The sequence below is a fragment of the Lepisma saccharinum genome, unplaced genomic scaffold (genome assembly GCF_977018435.1).
Source record: "Lepisma saccharinum unplaced genomic scaffold, izLepSacc3.1 HAP1_SCAFFOLD_1168, whole genome shotgun sequence".
In the NCBI taxonomy this organism is placed as follows: Eukaryota; Metazoa; Arthropoda; class Insecta; order Zygentoma; family Lepismatidae; genus Lepisma; species Lepisma saccharinum.
The window spans coordinates 1,329-16,774 of record NW_028143808.1 but is presented as its reverse complement, the minus strand read 5'-3'; the positions used below and the strand labels follow the sequence as shown (position 1 = coordinate 16,774).

General features: G+C 38.4%; 1 protein-coding gene across 1 annotated transcript; it reads left to right on the top strand.

Annotated features, from left to right (window-relative positions):
- The first annotated feature begins 3,256 nt into the window (after positions 1 to 3,256).
- On the top strand, positions 3,257 to 14,290 carry LOC145983522 (liver carboxylesterase B-1-like). The gene is made up of 11 exons (XM_083116602.1): positions 3,257 to 3,451; positions 4,235 to 4,369; positions 5,460 to 5,607; positions 6,946 to 7,131; positions 7,253 to 7,443; positions 7,770 to 7,944; positions 8,529 to 8,621; positions 10,527 to 10,630; positions 11,559 to 11,694; positions 12,459 to 12,585; positions 14,009 to 14,290. The coding sequence occupies exons 1-11, from the start codon at positions 3,257 to 3,259 to the stop codon at positions 14,175 to 14,177; spliced, it is 1,659 nt and encodes a 552-aa protein (XP_082972728.1). The 3' UTR covers positions 14,178 to 14,290.
- The last annotated feature ends 1,156 nt before the right edge of the window (positions 14,291 to 15,446 follow it).

Sequence of the window (15,446 nt, the reverse complement as noted above, 5' to 3'; positions counted from 1 at the left end):
GACGAATGCATAGTGAGCTGATTTGCTCATTAACATGCACATCACGGCGCACACTAACCAACCGTTTTCACCGTGCCCAAGTCTGAGACAATAAGGTGTTAACCAACATTTTCAAAAAATACCAAAAATATAAACTTCTTTCTTACCTCAGAGGCGGTGCTATCGCTGCTCGACAGTCCACGCACATAGTCTGGGTCATCAAAGCTGTTGTCACCGCACAGAGGGCCGTTTTCTTCATCAGAATCATAAATATATGAGGAGATGCTCTCCAGACCTTCCTCGTTATCCGACGTTTTCCTGTGGCTTGACACCTTGTTGCACTGAACTTTCTGTTTGTACGTTACTTTCGAAGAAGGGTACCATGTGATTGCGCGCGAATGTGACACAGCACCATCACCACCTCTTGATGAATGCAGCAGACGTTCATACCGAACGTACTGCACGGTGTATCTCAATTTTGACAGAAGTGAGGGTTAGCTCCTTATTGCACCGAGCCCTTCATATGTTTACTTTAGATACTTTAGGCTCACTGCCATTGTCAGTTAACCTTATTCTGCACTGTTTGTCTGCTCGACTAACCTTGCATTAATGCGAATACAACGCTCCCCTCCATTCAAACTGATTCTAAAGGCATAAGAGGTGTTTTTTCATTTCAACCCTATTGTCGCGATCACCCACAGGTAGGTAGAAAAACCATAAACAATAACCAAAACTAAAAATCAATAACAAGTCAATCAAACGATACAATCCCCCCATTTTTGTGTGAAGATATATAGAATTGGTAAAAAAATTTGTCCCCCAAAAAAATTCCCATGACGCGGACGCGTCATGAACTTCCCCTGTGGGCACCCCTGGACGACGCTACCAGTGCGCCATCGGGGAGACCCGAGTATATTAACAGGAAAATGAAATATTTCATGAATATAGTATTCGGTCTCTAAATATAACATTGTATGTATGAATTGATTAATTTTACTTCGATTTTCTGACACTTTTGGCTGTTTACGAGTATGAGGATGGGTGGTGGTAAGTTGAAACAGATGGAGGGGCAATCACAAACACACACGGAAATCACAAAATACAGGCTCCACGGGGGATTATAGCTAATGACCGTAAGTCCAGACGCCAGGGCCTCGCAGAGTGCATAAAGCAGTCAGGGTGCACTACACCCCATAATATTGTATAACAGATGATACTCGATGCCGAGGAACATTTATGGCCATCATGATGAAATGCGAAGGAAAGTAGAAACAATAAATTTGTGTGAGAGATTGTACGAGAGTGTAGCGAGAGAGAGAGAGAGAGAGAGAGAGAGAGAGAGAGAGAGAGAGAGAGAGAGAGAGAGAGAGAAGAGAATAAGTGCTTAAATTTAAAAAAAATACGAAAAATCAGACCAGCGATTGCTGTTTAATTATCATATATCTCTAAGAATTCAGTCTCAATGTAAAAGCCATCAAGTGTCTCGGTGGACATGAGTTCAGCTTCGGGGGGAACGGGGGGCATGAAGATGAACTTCTGCATATATGTCTTTTCGAGTTCGAAGCATAGCCTATCACAAGTCGAGAGCTCATATTCTTCCATTCGGGTCTCTACATACATTTCTGTATTTCAATGGAAAATTTTCTCTATCGGGTTGTTCTATCCTGGTAATTCACGTCCGCAACTCTTACTCTACGTACTACTGGTGCAACAGTTAATAGATTTTCCCCAATAGTTGCTACGGTGTACGGTAAGCTAGAACAAAAAAAAAGAAGATGGAAATTTGTTCGAGGAAAGAGCCCAGCCTGGATAGAAACAATTGTTAAAAAAATTACTGACAGCGAGTGCGAGTGGAGGAGGAGGGACGGTCGAACGGTCCTCTGGAAACTTACTGATTAATTTTTGCGTGTGGATGAAAACAAAATTATATTTATGATACTACTCGATAACAGAAATAAATTAAAGTTAATTAGGCTTAGTTAGTTATTCTTAGTATAAAATAAAAATATGGTGCTTCCAATCCAACAGAACTCACAGTCACTTTAACTGCCTTTCTCCTTCCGTGACAGAAATAGTGCTTCATTATTACAGTTTGCAACACTAGTTACTAGCTAGGCAATGAACATGCACTGCATAAAAGAAGGAACCACTTCGTCATGCTATATTGCCACATTACCGTCCCTGCCGAACGGTGTGAACCGCTAACAGAAGCGAAGATCTAAAGAAAAGGGTAAAGTTCCCTGTGCATATTACACCTTGCCGTGAAGGCACATTTAGCAGATGTGGACGTAGGGCCTCACATATTCTCGATCCAGGCCATTTTGGAAGTGATGTGATCACCACCACGCTCCGGCCGCCTTTACCCCCCACCCCCAGGGTTTCATCAGGTGCCCATTGATTTGAGGCTAATTAGTTTGAAAATTAGTGTGTAAAATACAAACTAGGTTAGACATTCATGTTCTCATATTATCCTGATTAATGCCAAAAATGTGTTCCATGAGAGAATTATCCGAATTCAAAAGATTACATGATTATGCGATAAGTCACACATCATATTCCTTATGACTAAAACTTTCCTTTGGGCGTTGCTATGTGCTTACTCTATCTATCATAATTTAGCTTCGTCACGTTTAACGTACAGAGTTAAAAAGCAACTTAGTTAACCACCATAAATTCTCGTCCCTTTGTAATTCGTTTGCTCTACGGTATTTTAAAAATATATTCGATCTTTTAGTTTTCTTATTGTGCGTCGTCTTTCAAGCTTTAGCATGGAGATGAGTGATGATTAGAGGAAATTGATGACGGGTCACTCAAAATTTCTTACCATTCTCAGACAGGGGCTTAAACCTGGAAACATTAGCCTATTCATTAATCATATGAATAATTACTCCATGTAGCCCATCCAAGTAACTTAATCACTAACAACCAGTATTGGAAATAGAAGTTTGAAGATTAACTTTGATATTGAAGATTACTGTAAATTAATAAGATTAGCGATAGAACTGTCATATAATATAAGTGTATCCAATATTATGAAAAGTTATGAGAAACACTTGAATTTACACGTGATTTTGAAGAACGTCAGCATTACTTAACAGCTACCTAATCTCTTGACCTGCCACACCTGTTACGCATGACTTACAAATGTCTCCATTTTCGATCGCTATCTTTTAGTGATAAGCATCACAGATATCCTTCGTCATTGTATTGATATTGTTGAGGAGCTTGTAAAGTTTGACCAGTACACATTTCTACATGCAGATTGTGAATTGGCGCTATGAATTCTCGACTCTTTTGGTTGGTTTCATTGGTTACAATAGTGGCTACAATTGCTCAAGAATCGCCCATTGTTGAGCTTCCTGGATTAGGGACGCTCAGAGGGGGAACAGCAGTGACAAGAGGGAATAGAACAATCTTCGCCTTCCTTGGTGTACCGTACGCAAAACCACCGAGCGGAGAAAGAAGATTTTTGGTGAGTACGAATACTTTTATCATAATCTGTCTTCAGTAACAAGCAACGCATGAAAATGTATATGATATGGTTGATTGATTGATTTGGTTTATTTTACGTCGCTTTTCTTCTACTTTTGGCTAATCGCGAAGATGAGGATGAATGATAATATGATGAAATTGATGAAGGGACACACATGCCAAGGCCGGTGCTCGTATATGATATGGGAATAGTGTTATGTAGATTTTATGCATGACCATGAATAAATTCTCTCGGGCTATCGACCAGGTCGATCATGTTTAGTGATGACACCAAAAAGTTTGGTAGAATAAAAAAGCTGAGGGAGGGTATCTTTTGGGATGGGGAAATGACAGAAAACTAATGGAACTGTTCCTATAAAACTTTTTAATTGAAATGGACTTGCAAAATCACATAGTCATCCCCCCCTTCTTGGGAGGCTACGTAACATCGGACGTAAGACATGTACAAACGAAAGCATTTTCTTTAGATAAGATCGGAATGTTGGCGAGGAAGATCAAAAAGCCTTGCTTCATTTGTTTGTTTCTTTGAGTTCTTGTTTTAAGTCATAGAAGGCTAAACGAGATTTGATCTATAGTTTAAAGTGCGATCCAAACCACTTTGTGCCTCCACCGTTGTTAGATCTGATTTGATAACTCGTTGATTATGATAACACATCCACAAAAGAGAATAAAATTATTTCTATCCTAAATGGTAAACGATAAAATTAGCACGTTAATAATGGAAGTATGATTCTCAATTATATGTTGGTTGCCTTTCCCGTAGCCCCCCGTGGATCTTGATCCTTGGGAAGATGTCCTGGATGTAACCGAGGAAGGAAGAAGATGCCCTCAGAGTGGAATGGATGACGTAGAAGGTGACGTAGAGGATTGCTTAACCCTGGATGTTTACACACATCAGGTAAGATAGAAAGATTGCCAGGAAGAAATATTTGAATTTAGAATCTCGGATAGAACTTCAGCCAGAACGAATAGCAAATAACATCATTTCATTTAGAGATCAATGCAAATAAAAATTTCTTGGATTGTCATTCCTCTACGCAGATCTCAGTGGCATATTTAAGTAGGGGGTAAAAGGCTTGAGCTCCCGAAATGACAAAAACAGAAAAAAAACACCATGCCCTTCGTCACTTGGCTCACTATTTATCTCCTTATTATTTATTATTATTTCCATAGGGTTACAATTAAGCCATACAACATTTCATTTTGAACAAAATTAATACAAATAATGACTTGATGCCCTATATAGTAAAAAAAATATGCAAAAGCTACATCTAAGGAAAATGTGATGAATTTACATTAGTATATATAGTGTTCTATAGTATCAATGAAATAAAGAAAGTTTGAGAGTTATACACATTTAGAAGAAAAGAAAGTGTAAAGGTGTGTGGGTTTGGATTAAAGTGTGTATGGAATTGCTGTTCGAAGTACAGGGATGAAAATTTTAAGATATATGTGTGTGGGTGGGGTATGGTGGGGAGGGGGGGTAAGCACTGAAAATAATATTACTGGAGTTAGAATTTATAGGCATATGAACGTAGAAGACGACAGAACTGCGCGTACTTCCATTAAATGAAGAATGTACGAACATTTCAAGGGCAATTGTGGTGGATACATACTGTGATCGCATTCTAATTGGCGACTTAAAAATACTGAAACCTAAATACCCCCAATGATTCTAGACGCCAAATAAAAAAAAGAAGATGTATTTTATTCATAAAAATTATTTACATTTCCCATTAAGTGAGTTAAAACTTTTTCAGACAATCCTAATAATTATTCATACCTTCATGATGCTGTATATTTTATTATCTTCTGTCCAGTACTTTCACATTCCTGATTTTTCTAACCAACTATCTCATCTGTTCTTCCCCAAAATATAAAATAAAGGACTTAAAAATTGAAAATAATGAAAAGTTAAAGTTTTCAAGAAAAATAATAAAATAAAAATAACTTTACAGACGAATTTACAACTTGAATTTTTTCTGTAGATTTCGGATGATGCAAACTATCCCGTCATGCTGTTTATCCATGGAGGTGGCTTCACTGCAGGATCCAGCAGGACGGAAATGAAGCCAGACTTCTTCATGGATGAAGAGATTGTACTTGTGAGCATCCAGTATCGTCTTGGACTTCTAGGTGATGTTTTCCATTTTTATTCACAAGACGTACATAGGATTTGCTCAAATTTGGAGTAATACTGTTACAGAAACCTCATAAGCTTTCACCATTCAGCAATGTAATCTATATTGAAATTAATGTGCATGATATATGATTACTATTCTATCTCCAACCTTTGAAAATCTTGGATATTTGATTACGGTTACATATGCTGTAATAAATTAAGAGTATTTGAAAATAAAATCCCTATAAAAATATTTAGACTTAAAATGGATGACGAGACAGGTGAGTGGAGAAGGTTATAGAATTTAGAACTGCATACTTTGTATTCATGTACGGATATTATTAGAATAATTAAATCAAGAAGACTTAGATGGGCAGGACATGCTGCACGAATGGGAGAGGAAAGAAGAGTTTACAGGATTCTTGTTGGGAGACCTGATGGTAAGAGACCTGTAGAAAGGCCAAGACGAAGATGGAGGGATGACGTTGAGATGAACCTAATGCAAATCGGCAAGTATGGAAAAGATTGGATTGATCTTGACCAGGACACGGACAGATGGAAGGCTTGTGATGCAGCAGCCATAAACCTTTGGTTATAAGAAGGCTAGTGTGTTAGTTAGTTAGTTAGTTACATACGCTGTCCAATTCTTCCGTCTTAGTACAAACTTCCATTTCTTCAGGTTTCAGATCAACTCTCCCCGCTTTGTAACCAACCACTATCTTGTACTCGTAGTTTGCAGTATTTTCTCACGTGCCCTTGTTTTATACCACTTTTGGCTAATATGACAACGAAGATGAACGAGGATTTGATGGAATTAATGGAGAGAACTCACAAAGGAATGCCATGCCGAGATTATGATTCTACCATACAAACAACTCGGCCAATGAGGTGACACACCACCCTTTGAACCTTTTTTATATGTTTAAACTGTAACTTCTGTTCTAGTTTATATTCAAGGATAGTGGGTAATATTTGTTAAGGTGATATAAAACATACATAGGAAAATTTTCCTTTCTTGACTCGTTTTTAGCAATGCTCAACTCGTTACAACACTTAATGCATATGTTTCACTACCACACGACAATCTAACAAGATGTCATAAAATATATGATCATACAAGATCATAACATATATTTCATGTAACATTGGAGCTTCCACCAATAACAGAACCTCTGAGATCCGCTAAATTTATCCAATTTTGCAAATTTTACAGCAATATTTAAAAATCGAAACCTCAAGGCGTAAAGTATAACAACATTATTTAATTTCTGAAACAAATATATTTTGAAATTTCAATGTAAATGCTATGTTATTTGATAAATTATTTTCTGATAACTATATTATCTCTGCAGGTAGTCTTTCTCTGCAAACAGACGATATCCCTGGGAACGCTGGAATGCTGGACCAACTGAAGGCGATGCAGTGGGTTCAGAACAACATCAGGATCTTTGGTGGAGATCCCAACCGCGTCACCCTCTGGGGCCAGAGTGCAGGATCAATGAGCGTCCACTTCCATCTCGTCAGTCCTCTGTCAGCAAGTGAGTATGGACAAACGATTACAACAATTTTTAAAGTTAAGTTTCCAATAAGTCCTGTTCATCATTGTATTGTGATCTTCAATGTTCTCTAATGAAATAAAAAATTTGTCTCTTTCGACAGATCTCTACCAGCAAGCCATACTTGAAAGTGGTTCAATTCTCGGCACTGAATTGGTAGCTAGGGATCCTGTAGTCACCGCACTGGAGATCGCAGAAATTCTGGCATGTTCCCTTGATAATCTTACTATCGTTGCCAATTGCTTTCGCCCAGCGCCTGCTGCAGATCTTGTTTCGGCACTGGGTCAGTATCAGGTAGGTTCTGCTGTTGAGTTTCCAGTGTATAGTCCATTTTCAACCTTGCTCAGCATAAATGCGCATTACAAGTACATCTGATACTGCTGTCTCATCTAAATCATTTCGGGGAGCGGGAGAGGTGGGCAGCTGTCTTGTTTGATTTGTATCGGTGCTTTGATTAAACCAATTTGCAATTTGCTTCTTTATTCTAATGTATTAGGCCGTGCAGAAATGTTTAGAGATTCAATGTACGGTATATAAACTTGATATATTTTCTAACATAAAGCACAATAAATCATGTACAATTTCTGATAAACTGGAAGTTTTGAGCCTTGTCTTTCCAGAATGAACAAAGTCGCTTGGGCAAGAAGTCTTTGGCTGGACCTGTAGTGATCCAAACAGCTGGAGACATCAAGTTCTTGGAAGAAGATCCCATTGCATTATACGAGACAGGAATATATCACAAGGTTCCTATGATGTCCGGGACAACAAAGAATGAAGCACTTGGATCTTTCCTAGGTGATATTACACAGTCGAAATGATTTTGATGATTGTTATAGGCCTATCCTTTATTTGCAATGAAAAAAGGAAGCTTCAACAAGAATGTTCATTTAAAAAATTGCTGTAAGAATTTTCCTAGAATGAGTCATTGATGTATATGCGCATTTGAACTCATTCATACAGCTTGCTTTGTCATTCATACAGCCCAATTGTCTTAAACGTATTTCCAGACCATACCATTCTTAATATTTCTTATTTACTAAAAAAAAACATGTAGGTGAATTGGATCTCCAAATATTCCCAACTTGTGATTACATTACGAACAAAACAATGGCAATTCAATTCTATTATGAAAGAAAATTTAGATATTACTAACTACGTAGTTGATTTGCTATTTATTAAAATATATTCATGTACGTGTTTAGATAGATAAACCCTACACTAATTATTTCACTTGCTGCTATAATCATATCAGATCATCTGTCTTAGCAAAGTATTGACTATTGGTCATAGATTATATTACAATAAGTATATTAGAACATTCGTGACAACTTCAGTCAGTGTAAAAATGTCAAACTTATATTCCATTTGTCTTTCTTCAGGGTACATAAGCATCTACTTGGAACCCAACAACTTCACCACGGATGTTGATTTGAGGAAAGACAGATTAGTAGAAGCTTTGTTAAGACAAAATGGTAAAGTTATATACTCGTATTTTCCACTAGTACATAAGATTAATTTCAATATTTCAAAGATGGAGAATTGAAATTATTTATGTTACGTTATAGCATTGTTAATGTTAAATTATTTTCTAAATGTTCCTAAAACATTCAAAAATTATTTACAATACATGAAAGACAAGGCATTATTCAACTTTCAGACTTTGTCTGAAGCACATTGTTCAGACAACCTCGTTGTTTGATTTGGTGTTTTAAGTCCACTTTATGCACAGTAAGGCTAATCGGGACTGGACCTACAGTTTAAAGTGGAATCCAAACCAGTATGTGCCTCCACCACCAGACAACCTAGTGATCTTAAATCTGTTTACATAACTGAAGGAAAGAACACAGATGGTTGCTTCAAGAAGCGTTCTTGAATTGACCACATGAATTATTTTAGTACGAAGTGACGTACAAAATTTTAGTGACTAGTGCTACCATCTGGTCGAAAACACACATAGGTCCTTTTGGCCACTATCATCCTCGAACTTGTACACACCGGTCGACTTTGCCATTTGAAAATGCATCCTAGAAGTCGTTTTCTGTAAGGGCATCCAGCATTCCCTGCGTTTCTGCTTCCATCATCTTAATAGTGTCAAACTGTCGAGGTTTTAACTTGATCCAGCCGGGAACAGAAAAAAAAAATCACCGAGAGAAAAGTCAGGCGAGTAGGGTGTATGTCAGACGACAATCATGTTATTTTTGGTCAAAGAATCCCTGGTAAACAAGGATGTGTGAGACAACGTGCTGTCGTAATGCAAGGGTCAGTTATTTAGCCGCCATAAGTTCGGAGCGACGTCCCCGCACAGTTTCACGCAGCCGCTGCAAAAACGCCACAGTTGCAGGTGGAATTGACTGGCCTGCTGAGAAGAATTCTTTGTGCAAAATCCCCTTGAGGTCAAAGAGAATGATAAGTATACTGAAATTTGTTCTTCACCTGACTCGCTTGTTGAGTCTTGGTGAGCTTAGATGTTTCCTTTGGGGGGATTTGTAGTAGGGTAGTAACTGTAAATGCTGGACAGGAAGGTTACATCGTCGGAGGCAACCTGATGAAGCTCCTTGCAGACGTCAACGTGCTGCTATTCCTGATCAGCTGTCATGATCTTGTCACATATTTGACGCTGACACAATGCATACCAAATTAATCAGTCAGATTCCGTTGGCATGTCTCAAAACCATTCCCCATCTCGTCAGCAAGATGGTGAGTGGATCGAAGTCGATCCTGAGGAACGAGCAGTTGAACATTGGCAATAATGACGGACCTTTCTGTGTGTTCGTCATCTTCAAAGACTGTCTGACTGGCCATAAACTGTGTATACCATTCGATTGATTGATTGATGGAGTTGGTGTTTTAAGTCCACTTTATACACAGTAAGGCTAATCGGGACTGGACCTACAGTTTAATGTGGAATCCCAACCACTATGTGCCTCCACCGGAAATCGATCCAGGGACCCCTTGATTACAAGGCGACAACGATACGCGTACCACTTCGCCATCAGGGAAGCCCGAGTATGTCATTCGAACACGCGTGTACGGCTCATTCTTTCTTCTCCGAAAACTTGTGCAATCATTGCCAGAGTTTCCGTCGTGGTTTTTCCCGAGATTTGCACAAAATGTGATGCACACAGGCTGTCCCTTTCTCCGATCAACCGCTCCAAATTGACTCCAAATAAAAGAACATAAATAATCAGCACGTTCATCCAACTGCGTAAAGTCTTGTATACTGATTCCCAAGATACAGTAGTACTACTATCTACTGTTGCATTGCATTACTGGAACTTCTGTCTAAGTGGCAGAACCAGTCTGAAAAATTCTGGATACCAACTCGTATGTCTGGTCCGTCGTGGAATTGCTAAAATATATTTTTAAAAATTTTGTAGGTATACCAGATCCTGGTCATGTACTTGTAGATGCTATTCAAATGAAGTATTTTGGCAACACAAGCATGGAGAATTTTGAAGATCTCATCCCTGGCATTGTTGACGTAAGTTTCAAAGGAAAAAGTTCGTGATATAAATAGAAATAGAGAGAAATCAAAAGAATTAAAAAAGAAAGTGAAAGCTGAAAGGATTTAAAGGTAAGGTTCAATACCATCGGTGGGTGCATTGTAGATGGTCAAGAAGAAAGATGGGCGTTCGACACTTTTGTGACGCAGGCTAGAATTCCTAACAATTTGGCACAAAGGAGCAGTTCTGGATTAGGTTCTTCAACGTATAGTAAGGAAATTGAACTCATAGTAAAAAAAGAAAATGGAAATTAGTTGCTACAAAATATCTCAAAATAAACTAAATAGAAATTTGAAACTTTCGTGTGAGGTCTTCTATTTTGTGTTCACTCAATGTTGCTGACAGACACACCTACAGAAATTTCTTCTTGGTAGATGCTAAAGATGATTATTTGGTTTATTTTGCTTCGCTTTTCTTCCACTTTTGGCTAATCGCGAAGATGAGGATGAGTGCTGATATGATGGAATTGATGAAGGAACACACACAAAGTACATCCATGCCCAGGAAGATATTCTAACCCGAGTAGCTGCTAGAAAGAAACTGAAATGAGGAACACGATTTTTCTAAAGCCAGATTCATTGAAGATAAATAAAATATCATGCCATGACGATGAAAGTTGTCCATTTTTACTTAATGTTGTGGACTATTATTATTAATCTGCGTATATTATAAGTCTCCATTATTAGTATATTAGTAGATATAAATTAAAAATAGCAATCCTCTGAATCACATTGAATGCAATGATTTTTAAGTTAGACCAAAAACAAGCTAAAACTAATATCATGGGGAATCTGGAGACTTCTGATTTTAAGTCCCCCACCCAAACACACGCACATATGCATTAGCTACACCCTTTAGTCTCTCACATGGGAATCGTACTAAACATCAATATATTTCTTTCGACAGTTTATGAGCCTGACCTTCTTGAGAGGACCAACGTTCAGAGCAATGCAAATCAACTCAAGAAACGAGAAGACCTACTGGTACGCTTTCAACTATTATCAGCCGCAATACTCGTCGCCTAACAAGTACAATATTGCAGGTAAGGATGCACATATTACATGTGTACATGGTAGCCTGAAAATACGATGCTACGCTATTAGTAGACGTTATTAGTGTAATATTATTAATACCGAGAGCCTGAAACAGTCTATGAAGTTCTAAAGATTCATGTTGAAGAATGCAGAAGGTTTGCACCGGTGACCAAAAGCAGGGGCATGTAGACAGTAACGTGGAAATTTACTTACAAAATAACACATGGATTCTTGAATGTATAGAGTTGCTTCATTATGTATTGTAAAAAACATCGGCTTCAAAAATATGCTTGTCAAATATCAATTACAATATAATTATGTATATGTTTAAATATATACGTGTATATACGCGTATATCAGAGGTTTGTTACAGATATCGCTTAACAAGCTAACATCTTGTTTATTAACATGATACGAGTTTCTTATTTAAGGGTTTTTGTTTTTAGTTCGAGGTTTGTTTTATGTTTCAATTTTATGCACTGAAAAGCTAATTGGGGCTAGACCTACAGTTTAATGTAGGATCCTAACCACTATGTGCCTCCATTAAGAGTTTGAAAATGAACACTCTACCTATATTTCATTACAATACAACAAAGTTAATCAATATGGATATAAATCCATGGCAATAAATGTGGAGTAACATTATTGTCTGGCTTACAATTGATTTTCAATTAACTACGATTTTGTTTCAGAACTGGCCAGCGTATGCTTTGCAATTTACACTGGCAAGGAAAGAGTTAAGTTGCCTTCAGGGTAGTTTCTGTGTTTCCAGGTGTTGATCATTCTGCTGAACTGAAATATTTGTATCCCAGAGACGAGAGGGGAGAAGTTCTTGATGACGAAGGAGAACTACTTTCACAAAAGATCGTCAAGCTTTTTGCTAACTTTGCAATGTATGGGTAAGTTTCAATAACGTTTCGCATTGGTAAAAGAGCCATTAGATTTAAAGTTATTTTTGCCATAACATTTTTCAATCTTTTTATTTAATCATATCAGCAATGTTCTATGATTTTACTAGGGATTTGCTTTTTGTACAATGTCACGGTAGTTTCATTCGATATCTTGTGTCATTGTTCTAAAATTCTACTGAATTCTGAAACTTTGTAAATGATTTCATTATGTACATGTAACTTTCCAGTAGGAAAATTGTAGAAATAAGAACAGGTAAATCGAGCACCATCTACCATTAGTTGTAGTAAGGAGTCAAATGCTATGTGGTTGTTCGTAAATAACCCTTGAGAGAGACTTTGAGATCTATGTTCGAAGAGAACTATCGTTTAAGAGAACAGTACATATATCTGTACGCCTGTGAGAACGTAAGTTTTCGAGAGATGAAGTTATTAATACTTCAGTCTGAAACACAGCCGGTTAGTATTGTAGATCTCTTGCTTTTAAAAGTTGACATCACTCATGTTCGGAGACTGAAGTGAAGAGTCTCTCCTGGGTTATCGGCCAAATGAGTTCCTGAAGAAGATTCCGAACTTTCGAGAGCTGATTCTACTCTCATCTTCAGGGTTTAAAGTGGAGAGGTTCTCTCAGGTTGCGGAGAACATTCAGAGGTAGCGCCATTCTCATTTTCAGGAAGTGAAGTAAGATGATTATCTTAGCTTAACGACCAAACGAGTTCTGGAGATCATTCGTAAGTAATGTCACTCTCGTCTTCAGGAACTGAAGTGAAGACGTTCTCACAGGTTAATGTGTAGGTGAGTTCTGGAGAAAAAAATAAAGACGAACCACTCTCACGTTTTTCCATTCAGAGACTGAATAGCAGACAGAGAGAAAGGGGGAGAGAGAGAGAGGGGGGGGGAGAGGGAGGGAGGGGGAGAGGGGGAGAGAGAGGATAGAATTAGCTCTTACAAGCTACGAATCCCCTCCCAAACTCACCTTCGCAGAAATTCATCAGCTAAAACAAAACAATCCATAAAGTCTGTAGCTCAGACCAAATGTTTAAGTGCATTATGCATTATGCAGGATGCAGGTTGCATGGTGCAGGATGGTGCATTAAAAAGCATCAATTCATACTTTAATATGCCGTTCGAAATAGGAAGAAACACTTACTTGCATCAAATAATGCACTTTGGCCTTAATTGAAAATTGCATCAAACTCTAAACCTGATTCTTGGAAATGGCAAAAGATACTACCTTTAGTCAATCAATCGGTCCGTTTCTGGGGCATCAAATACATTTGGTGCATTTAGATTTCTCTGTGTAGTACTTAACCCTAGAGGAATATCTTCACTAACATGATCAGAGAATGCCTCCTTTAAGCCTAACGAATTATTGTTGTTGGAGCTTTTGGAGTTTTAAAGACTTGTCTTGCAGGGACCCTACGGCAGTGGACAACCCAGTGGATGGCGTTCCAGACTGGCCGCCCTACACAGCGGAAGATGAACTCTACCTTCGAATGGACAAGGAATTTGTCATCCTGGAGGATTTCAAGAACGAATTTACAATCGCTTCACAAGAGGGCCTGCCTCAACCTCAAAACTAACTGTGATCAAATCTTCCTATCCTTAACCTTCTACAATTCTTTTGTATTAATATTAATACGTATTACTATTAAAACGTATTAATATTAATTTTTTCTATATAATATATATAATTAAACAGACCAATAAATAAAAGTTATTTCTTTTGTTTTTATTGCTAATTCTCATACGTAGAATTTGGCACATCTGTCAACAATATTATGTTTCTCATTACCCCTTGATTAGGTGTGGATTTTTTTGCAGTGTGAATGGATCTGAAAACATCAATTAGATTTTGTTAGTTGACGAATGTGAGGGATATACGAAGTTTATTTTTTAATTAGGGGCCGTTTTGAAATAAAACGAAAACATGCAAAGGAAGAAATTTAATTACCTCTGTGGCTGTTTATATGTACATTCAGCTACTTCTCAACGTAGTTGTCATAGTTGTTGAGACACTTGTCGTAGCGGTAGATGAGGTTTTGTAGACCCTCATCAAAGAAATCTGCCGCCAGGTCAGACAGCCAATCCGTCACAGTCTGTTTGACTTCATTGGCTATGTTGAATCGCTTCCCAGCGATTAAAGTGTTCAAGCGGAGGAATAGGTGATAATCGCTAGGGGCGAGATCCAGACTGTACAGAGTGTGGTCAATCCTCTCCCAGCCAAATGAGTCAATGAGCGACTGTGTGGGAGCTGCAGTGTGTGGCCGTGCGTTGTCATGCAGCAACATGATACCGGAAGACAGAATTCCTCATCGTTTATTCTGTATTGCTTGGCGAAGTTTCTTGAGAGTGTTGCAATACACGGCTGCATTGACTGTTTGTCTATTCGGCAGAAACTCAATCAGAAGCACCCCGAACCTATCCCAGAAGACGGTGAGCATGAGTTTCTTTGTAGAGGTCGCTTGCTTGCACTTCACCTTTGTGCGGGATGATGTGTGGCGCCATTCCTTGGAACGTTGTTTTGTTTCGGGGGTGTAGACGGACACAAATGACAACAATGACATTCTCACCGTACACCTCACGTAACTGGTGGTAAATGTCTGTCGCTTTCACATTTTTCGCGGTCAAAAACCTGATCACTGATCGTATCTCACACCCGGCGGGATTTTCAATCACCTTCACCACTTCCAATGTCCACCACAACCACACCAAGCGTTTCACAAAGTTCAAATGGCGTCTGTTTACGTGCAATGCATGTTGGTAACTAACGCACATGCGGAAAACGCCAAGCACGCAGTGTTGCCAACGTGAGCGCACAACGGCCTATAATTAAAAAATAATCCTCGTAT

What these genes read in the sequence shown, in the direction of transcription:
- LOC145983522 (XM_083116602.1), top strand. Translation starts at nt 3,257, where the DNA reads ATGAATTCTCGACTCTTTTGGTTGGTTTCATTGGTTACAATAGTGGCT. An exon ending in CGGCACTGGGTCAGTATCAG is followed by an intron (nt 7,444 to 7,769) that starts GTAGGTTCTGCT and finishes TTGTCTTTCCAG; the next exon opens with AATGAACAAAGTCGCTTGGG. An exon ending in AGCACTTGGATCTTTCCTAG is followed by an intron (nt 7,945 to 8,528) that starts GTGATATTACAC and finishes GTCTTTCTTCAG; the next exon opens with GGTACATAAGCATCTACTTG.